We start from the raw sequence: 9,205 nt of genomic DNA, 5'->3' as shown, positions 1-9,205 counted from the left end.
ACACTCTCCATCCACACTCCATCCACACTCTCCATCCACACTCTCCATCCACACTCCATCCACACTCCATCCACACTCTCCATCTACACTCTCCATCCACACTCCATCCACACTCTCCATCTACACTCTCCATCCACACTCCATCCACACTCCATCCACACTCCATCCACACTCTCCATCTACACACTCCATCTACACTCTCCATCCACACTCTCCATCTACACACTCCATCCACACTCCATCCGCACTCTCCATCCACACTCTCCATCTACACTCTCCATCTACACACTTCATCCACACACTCCATCCACACTCTCCATCTACACTCTCCATCCACACTCCATCCACACTCCATCCACACTCTCCATCCACACTCTCCATCTACACTCTCCATCCACACTCTCCATCCACACTCCATCCACTCTCCATCCACACTCTCCATCCACGCTCCATCCACACTCCATCCACTCTCCATCCACACTCTCCATCTACACACTCCATCCACACTCTCCATCTACACACTTCATCCACACTCCATCCACACTCTCCATCCACACTCTCCATCTACACTCTCCATCCACACTCTCCATCCACACTCCATCCACTCTCCATCCACACTCTCCATCCACACTCTCCATCCACACTCTCCATCCACACTCCATCCACACTCTCCATCTACACTCTCCATCCACACTCCATCCACACTCCATCCACACTCTCCATCTACACTCTCCATCCACACTCCATCCACACTCCATCCACACTCTCCATCCACACTCTCCATCCACACTCCATCCACACTCCATCCACACTCTCCATCTACACTCCATACACACTCCATCCACACTCTCCATCTACACACTCCATACACACTCCATCCACACTCTCCATCTACACATCATCCACACTCCATCCACACTCTCCATCTACACACTTCATCCACACTCTCCATCTACACACTCCATCCACACTCTCCATCCACACTCTCCATCTACACACTCCATCCACACTCTCCATCTACACACTCCATCCACACTCTCCATCTACACTCTCCATCCACACTCTCCATCCACACTCTCCATCTACACACTCCATCCACACTCTCCATCCACACTCTCCATCCACACTCTCCATCTACACTCTCCATCCACACTCTCCATCTACACACTCCATCTACACTCTCCATCCACACTCTCCATCTACACACTCCATCCACACTCTCCATCTACACTCTCCATCCACACTCCATCCACACTCTCCATCCACACTCTCCATCTACACACTCCATCCACACTCTCCATCCACACTCCATCCACACTCTCCATCCACACTCCATCCACACTCCATCCACACTTCATCCACACTCCATCCACACTCTCCATCTACACACTCCATCCACACTCCATCCACACTCTCCATCTACACACTCCATCCACACTCTCCATCCACACACTCCATCCACACTCTCCATCCACACTCCATCCACACTCCATCCACACTCTCCACCCACACTCTCCATCTACACACTCCATCCACACTCTCCATCCACACTCCATCCACACTCCATCCACACTCTCCATCCACACTCCATCCACACTCCATCCACACTCTCCATCTACACTCTCCATCCACACTCCATCCACACTCTCCATCTACACTCTCCATCCACACTCCATCCACACTCTCCATCTACACTCTCCATCCACACTCCATCCACACTCCATCCACACTCTCCATCCACACTCTCCATCCACACTCTCCATCCACACTCCATCCACACACTCCATCCACACTCTCCATCTACACTCTCCATCCACACTCCATCCACACTCTCCATCTACACTCTCCATCCACACTCCATCCACACTCCATCCACACTCTCCATCCACACTCCATCCACACTCTCCATCTACACTCTCCATCCACACTCTCCATCCACACTCCATCCACTCTCCATCCACACTCTCCATCCACGCTCCATCCACACTCCATCCACTCTCCATCCACACTCTCCATCTACACACTCCATCCACACTCTCCATCTACACACTTCATCCACACTCTCCATCTACACACTCCATCCACACTCTCCATCCACACTCTCCATCTACACACTCCATCCACACTCCATCCACACTCCATCCACACTCTCCATCCACACTCCATACACACTCCATCCACACTCTCCATCCACACTCCATCCACACTCTCCATCCACACTCTCCATCCACACTCCATCCACACTCCATCCACACTCTCCATCCACACTTCATCCACACTCCATCCACACTCTCCATCTACACACTCCATCCACACTCTCCATCCACACTCTCCATGTACACACTCCATCCACACTCTCCATCCACACTCTCCATCTACACACTCCATCCACACTCTCCATCTACACACTCCATCCACACTCTCCATCCACACTCTCCATCTACACACTCCATCCACACTCTCCATCTACACTCTCCATCCACACTCTCCATCTACACACTCCATCCACACTCCATCCGCACTCTCCATCCACACTCTCCATCCACACTCTCCATCTACACACTTCATCCACACTCTCCATCTACACACTCCATCCACACTCTCCATCCACACTCTCCATCTACACACTCCATCCACACTCCATCCACACTCTCCATCCACACTCCATACACACTCCATCCACACTCTCCATCTACACACTCCATACACACTCCATCCACACTCTCCATCTACACTCTCCATCTACACATCATCCACACTCCATCCACACTCTCCATCTACACACTCCATCTACACTCTCCATCCACACTCTCCATCTACACACTCCATCCACACTCCATCCGCACTCTCCATCCACACTCTCCATCTACACTCTCCATCTCCCCACTTCACCCACACTCTCCATCCACACTCTCCATCTACACACTCCATCCACACTCTCCATCTACACTCTCCATCCACACTCTCCATCTACACACTCCATCCACACTCTCCATCCACACTCCATCCACACTCTCCATCCACACTTCATCCACACTCCATCCACACTCCATCCACACTCTCCATCCACACTCCATCCACACTCTCCATCTACACACTCCATACACACTCCATCCACACTCTCCATCTACACATCATCCACACTCCATCCACACTCTCCATCTACACTCTCCATCTACACACTCCATCCACACTCTCCATCTACACACTCCATCTACACTCTCCATCCACACTCTCCATCTACACTCTCCATCCACACTGTCCATCTACACTCTCCATCTACACACTCCATCCACACTCTCCATCTACACTCTCCATCTACACACTCCATCCACACTCTCCATCTACACTCTCCATCCACACTCCATCCACACTCTCCATCTACACTCTCCATCTACACACTCCATCCACACTCTCCATCTACACTCCATCCACACTCTCCATCCACACTCCATCCACACTCTCCATCCACACTCTCCATCTACACTCTCCATCTACACTCTCCATCCACACTCTCCATCTACACTCTCCATCCACACTGTCCATCTACACTCTCCATCTACACACTCCATCCACACTCTCCATCTACACTCTCCATCTACACACTCCATCCACACTCTCCATCTACACTCTCCATCCACACTCTCCATCCACACACTCCATCCACACTCTCCATCTACACACTCCATCCACACTCTCCATCTACACTCTCCATCTACACTCTCCATCTACACACTCCATCTACACTCTCCATCTACACACTCCATCCACACTCTCCATCTACACACTCCATCCACACTCTCCATCTACACACTCCATCCACACTCTCCATCCACACTCCATCCACACTCCATCCACACTCTCCATCTACACACTCCATCCACACTCTCCATCCACACTCTCCATCCACACTCCATCCACACTCTCCATCTACACACTCCATCCACACTCTCCATCCACACTCTCCATCCACACTCTCCATCCACACTCCATCCACACTCTCCATCTACACACTCCATCCACACTCTCCATCCACACTCCATCCACACTCTCCATCCACACTCCATCCACACTCCATCCACACTCTCCATCTACACACTCCATCCACACTCTCCATCCACACTCCATCCACACTCTCCATCTACACACTCCATCCACACTCTCCATCTACACACTCCATACACACTCCATACACACTCTCCATCCACACTCTCCATCTACACACTCCATCCACAGTCTCCATCCACACATCATCCACACATCATCCACACTCCATCCACACATCATCCACACATCATCCGCACTCCATCCACACTCTCCATCTACACAGGATATTCTGTGTAGACTGGGTGGGGTGTGAATACTTATGCACAGAACTGCAGTAGAACCTCAGTGACTCCGAGGCTGGATTTATTCATCTGTTCTGTCCCTGGATTCTTCTTTCTTGTTGTAGTTATTTATTTTAAAGGTGATGTATTTGCACTCCAGCAGCACCGACAGTGTTTCACATTTATTCAGAGCTTTAATGTGAGTCCCGCTGGCGCCGTGAGACACTCTTTATATCCTCGACAGTTAAAAGAGGAAGCTGAGTCAGAGCACAGAACCCTTCTGAGGTTATTGTTTGTGTTACAGGAATGTTAGAGTTGCACTTTCCCTTTTTTCACCACTCTTGTTATGCGCTGTTCATCCTGACACACGTTTCTCATGCTGACTCATGCAGTCCGCTTACATTACTGCAGCACAGAGGGACAGAGAGAGACACCGAGAGAGAGAGAGAGAGAGAGAGAGAGAGAGAGAGAGACGTTGACCTTTCATGAAGAGCATCTTCATTCGTCCACCTGGAGGAACCAGAAAGGGTTCTGAGGAAAAGCTACCAAACCTTCATTATCTAATGAACCCGTAAAGAACCACTTTTTCTAAAAATTATTAAATCCTTCTTCAGTTATCCCTCTGGGGTTCTCTTAACGTGTTTTGTGATTCAACAGAACCGCTGTTTGTAGAAGTTCCAATTTATTGCCCTTTTTATACTTCTTAATAACTTTAACATGAGGGTTCTTTAAGGGTTTATTGGAGAATGAATAGCTTGATATGAATGGTTCTACTCGAAAACACTTGGTTGTTTACGAGTAGAACTACACTCTCTAAGTGGGGTTCTCCAGGGTTCTATGGCTTTATAAAGGATATGTTCTCGGTGTGTGTGTTCTTCAGACTGAAAGGTTAACACACAGATGCTTTATGTCCAGAGGCTTCAGCTAGAATCCAGATGTTATTAAAAAGTTCCTTCAGAATATCCGTTTGCCTGGAAGATGTTACTCGCGTCCAACGTTCTAAAGAGTTCTGGGGTTTAATCCAATCTAACAATTGGAATATGCGTTTTTAATTTAGCTTAAAAGCCAAAATCTGATGGATAGAGTAACTGGGGGAATTTTCTACGACCGACTTCCCAATTTCGAAAAAACCGCAGCGCTAATCTCAGAGTGAGCATCAGAAACTCCAGCAGAAGACAGAAGGTTCCACCAAAGATGGAGCCAAAGAACCTCGGCGTGACCCGGCATTAAATCTCTCAGCATTCAGCCGCACGGTCGCTCGGAATACCAGAACCATTACAGGCCCCGAAGCGTTAATTGAAACAAGATGCATTAAAAGGGCTGTTATATGGAGCATGCATGCTGTTTTGAGCTCTGTCCGGCGCGTCTGTCCGTCCGTCCGTCCATCCATCCAGCAAAGAAACCCTTGTTCTTCTTCTGACAAAGCAGCTCAGGTTTGGTGTTTGGAACCCAGTGACTCAGTAGTTACAGCTGGACCCCTGGGAAATGGTGGGTTCTGGTTTCCATTGCTCATCAGACGCTGCTGATTGATCCAGCTGAACAGGGTGTGTGTGTGTGTGTGTGTGTGTGTGCCAGCCCTGGTTCTCCAGTTGCAAGTGCTTTTATGTAAGCTGTCAGTTCTGATTTAGTAAATGCTCTTCACAGGGTTCTGGTTCATCAAACCAATCCAAGAAATAAATCAGGATTTAGCGTGGAATATACGCAAGGCTAAAAATGTTAGACATTATTAAATCGATAGTAAACACTTTGTTTGCTCTGGGGAACAAACGGCGGCGGGGTTACAGCGAAAAAGAGATGTGGTTAGGTGAGCTGCTGTGATCTCCAGATCCAGAGTGAGCATGCTAACATTCCTCTAATGATATCAGCGTTACTTTAATCCTAGCTACGGTTGGGTTTCTATAGCAACAGCTCATTCACCTGAACAACTGAGAAGTGTGTTTATGTGACACTGCTGGAAGGAGTCTCCATTGTCAGAGCTTTGTATCAGTCTGAGGTCAAGCCTGAAAGTTTTCCGACATCTTTGACAAGCTTATTCTGAGACCTTACAGAACGTTGGGTGTAGCTATAAACGGATAAAAATAAACAGATGTGTTTATAATTGTTGTGAAAATGCTGAGGAATTAGAAGAAAATGTTAGATTTCACTCATTTCTATTGGATAAACCTGGAGTGGACTGAGTCACATCCAAGCAAAGCAGCACCACGGCTTTAACGACAAATTACAGACAAATAAATCTGTTTTACTGGCAGCTTTAAAACTCAATTTTACAAAAAAAAACCCTTTAATTTGGTGTATTGATGGAGTGTTTAAAGGTGCGGACAATAAAAAACTCTTCTGTGTGAGATGGTGTGTGTTGAAGCACAGCTGCTTTTCATTTGAACCTGGCGCTGGAATTCTGCTGGGAATTCCTGACACGTCTGAAAGGAACGTCAGAGAAATGAACTGATCAGATTAAAGAAGAAAAATGTTAATATTGACCATCATGCATTCTCTCTCTCTGTCTCTCTCTCTCTAGACATCACCCTGTGTGAGGAGGCCATGTTCCAGTTCCTCTTATCTCCTCCTCTCACCTCTGTGGATCTCCTCTTGGAGACTCTTCCTGGCCGTAAAGTGGACAAGAAGAGCGTGGAGCCTCTGAAGAAGAAGTGCAGCCCCGAGCAGCAGGCCCTGCATCTCCTGCGGCTTTGGAGAGAGCAGAACAAGGACCAGGGGAAGCTCTACAGCATCATACAAGGTTAGAGTGCTCCTCAGGGTGTTTTTTCTGACTGTTTAGAAAAGACAAGGACCGTGTGCTTGTGAGGAACTCACGTGGTTTGTCACAGCTTGATTTAATCTTCTCCAGTAGATGGAGATCGTCTTAAATTAAACCCATGAGTGTTTCTGGCAGGATGATCCACCATTTTTTTCCATAAAGCAATGAATGATGCTCTGGTGAAAGGATTAGCTGTTGGAGTGGAAAGTGAATGATGTATCAGTGACAAATATCCTCTTTAACCTGGAGAAGACGTTTCTCTGGAACAAAGACGTACCTGAGCGAGGATCACTGGGAGCTGAGTCAAAACCACAGCGTGTCTCAGCGCTGGTCCTGGAGAAGCCTTTAATACCAGGAGCGACGCTGAGAAGCACTCTCAAAACTCCAGTAAGACATTCAGATATCTTCTGAGTGGACCAGGATTCCTGATTCGCATGGGTGGAGAGCGTGTAAATGATGAAATCGATTCTTCACTCTGGATCTGAAACTTGACTTGAGGAAGGATGTGGTGACGACCAGCGAGTCCCGAGAAATCAAACCGCTCGAATTCCAAATTAAAAATGAAAGAAGTGGAATATTAGAGAAACTCAGTAATATGAAAATGTTTGCAACAGGAGATAAAGTTCGTGGCTTTCGGGATTTGTTTAAAGAGATCGTTTTTCTCAAGTTAGAACTGAAAAGAAAAGTTCCTTGGACCTGAGGGACTGTTGCTTCCTTTTACAAAAATGCAGCCAAAAATTTGTTGAAGCTAAATAGTTATTTTTTTTTTCGATTAAGGGGATTGTAGAAACAGATGGAGTATCTTCACTCAAGGTCATTCAGGGTCAACCCCAAATCCACAATCCAAACAATATCCCAAATCCAAATATGCAGGTCGTGTAGAACCATGTAAGTGAGGAAGCTGCTCCATTCTGATTGGTTGATTTGTTTAATTTAAAAGAAAAAGAAAAATTGTTTATTAAAGTAAAGCGAAGTATGTTTATGTGACATGTATGGAAGGAGTCTCCTGTGTTTATTTGTTCCATCACTGAGATGTGGTCTTCTCCTCCAGGTCTGAACCACTGTGAGAGGAAGGTTTCTCGCTGTGCTGGTCTGAAGAACGTGACGCTGGAGGACCTGCTGGTGCTGATGCACAGTCTGCCTGGGGAGAAGGTGAGCGAGGAGGCGGTACGGACACTGGCTCTCTCCTGCCCCACGCACCGCCACGTGGCTCAGCTCCTGCACCTATGGAAGAGCCAGAACGCCGGCCGCGACCTGGCCAAAGCTCTGAGTCACAGCGTGCGGCAGCTTCGCTCTCGGAACGCTCCCAAGACGCTACTGCGTGCGATCAAGCGCATCAGCCGTGTCATCAACGCTTCCGCACTCCGACCGTATGAAAAAATCCTCACCGGCGCACTGAGAGACGCCTCCTGCTTCAAACCCAAACCCTACAATGACTGAAAACCTGCAGGACACCTGAGGTCACACCAAGGACTGATGAAGACAAGACTTATTTAAATGAGATGTACAGAATCCTGGGAAAGAGCGGGGTGGGATCAGGTTCGGGATTTGGGAGTTTTCGCTACACTACGTGATGAGAGATGAGAGAAGAAAACATTTTCTGGCCTGTTTTTATTTTTTCTTCCTTTTCTGTTGTTGGACTGCTTTTACTGAAGCTGGAAAAAAAATAAGGAATGTCAGTTATGAATGTACAGAAAAAAAACGGAGTGCAATTATGTTTTATTTAATTGTAATCTTGTGTGTTCAGGTTTGTGTGTTACCCAAAATTTGCTTCAGATGTTTCTATTTATCGATGTGTGTCAGAAAAAAACTGGAATCTTGAAGCTACATTTATGTCATTTTTTAATTTTTTTTTTTTTAAATATTTGTGCCTTTTGTTTTTATATAAATCGTTTGCATTACCAGTTTTAAAAAGTGCGGTGTTTGAATTTAAACTTTCATATATGAGTGCCACTATTCCTACAGCCTGACTTAAAATATAGTGTTGTGTTTCCAAAACCGTGTCGTGTTTTCATGCTGCACGTCAGGCCACGGGGACGATATTTATGAGCTCATTGCTATGATTTTGCTGCTGATAAAACGTCCCGTTCTTCCACATTCCACAGAGAGAGAGAGAGAGAGTGAG

The 9,205-nt window shown here is 47.0% G+C and overlaps 1 protein-coding gene across 1 annotated transcript in view; it reads left to right on the top strand.

The window, feature by feature from the left end:
• The window catches only part of LOC131361436 (tumor necrosis factor receptor superfamily member 11B-like), a 25,747-nt gene extending 16,997 nt beyond the window's left edge, over positions 1 to 8,750 (top strand). Inside the window, exons 4-5 of the mRNA XM_058402523.1 lie at positions 6,844 to 7,062; positions 8,132 to 8,750. Coding sequence (XP_058258506.1) covers positions 6,844 to 7,062; positions 8,132 to 8,520 — 608 coding nt within the window. The 3' untranslated portion in view covers positions 8,521 to 8,750. The remainder of the gene's footprint in view (positions 1 to 6,843; positions 7,063 to 8,131) is intronic.
• The last annotated feature ends 455 nt before the right edge of the window (positions 8,751 to 9,205 follow it).

Source organism: Hemibagrus wyckioides, linkage group LG01, assembly GCF_019097595.1.
Source record: "Hemibagrus wyckioides isolate EC202008001 linkage group LG01, SWU_Hwy_1.0, whole genome shotgun sequence".
NCBI classification, from domain to species: domain Eukaryota; kingdom Metazoa; phylum Chordata; class Actinopteri; order Siluriformes; family Bagridae; genus Hemibagrus; species Hemibagrus wyckioides.
Note: the sequence above shows the minus strand (reverse complement) of the source record. Positions and strands in the feature narration are given on the sequence as shown.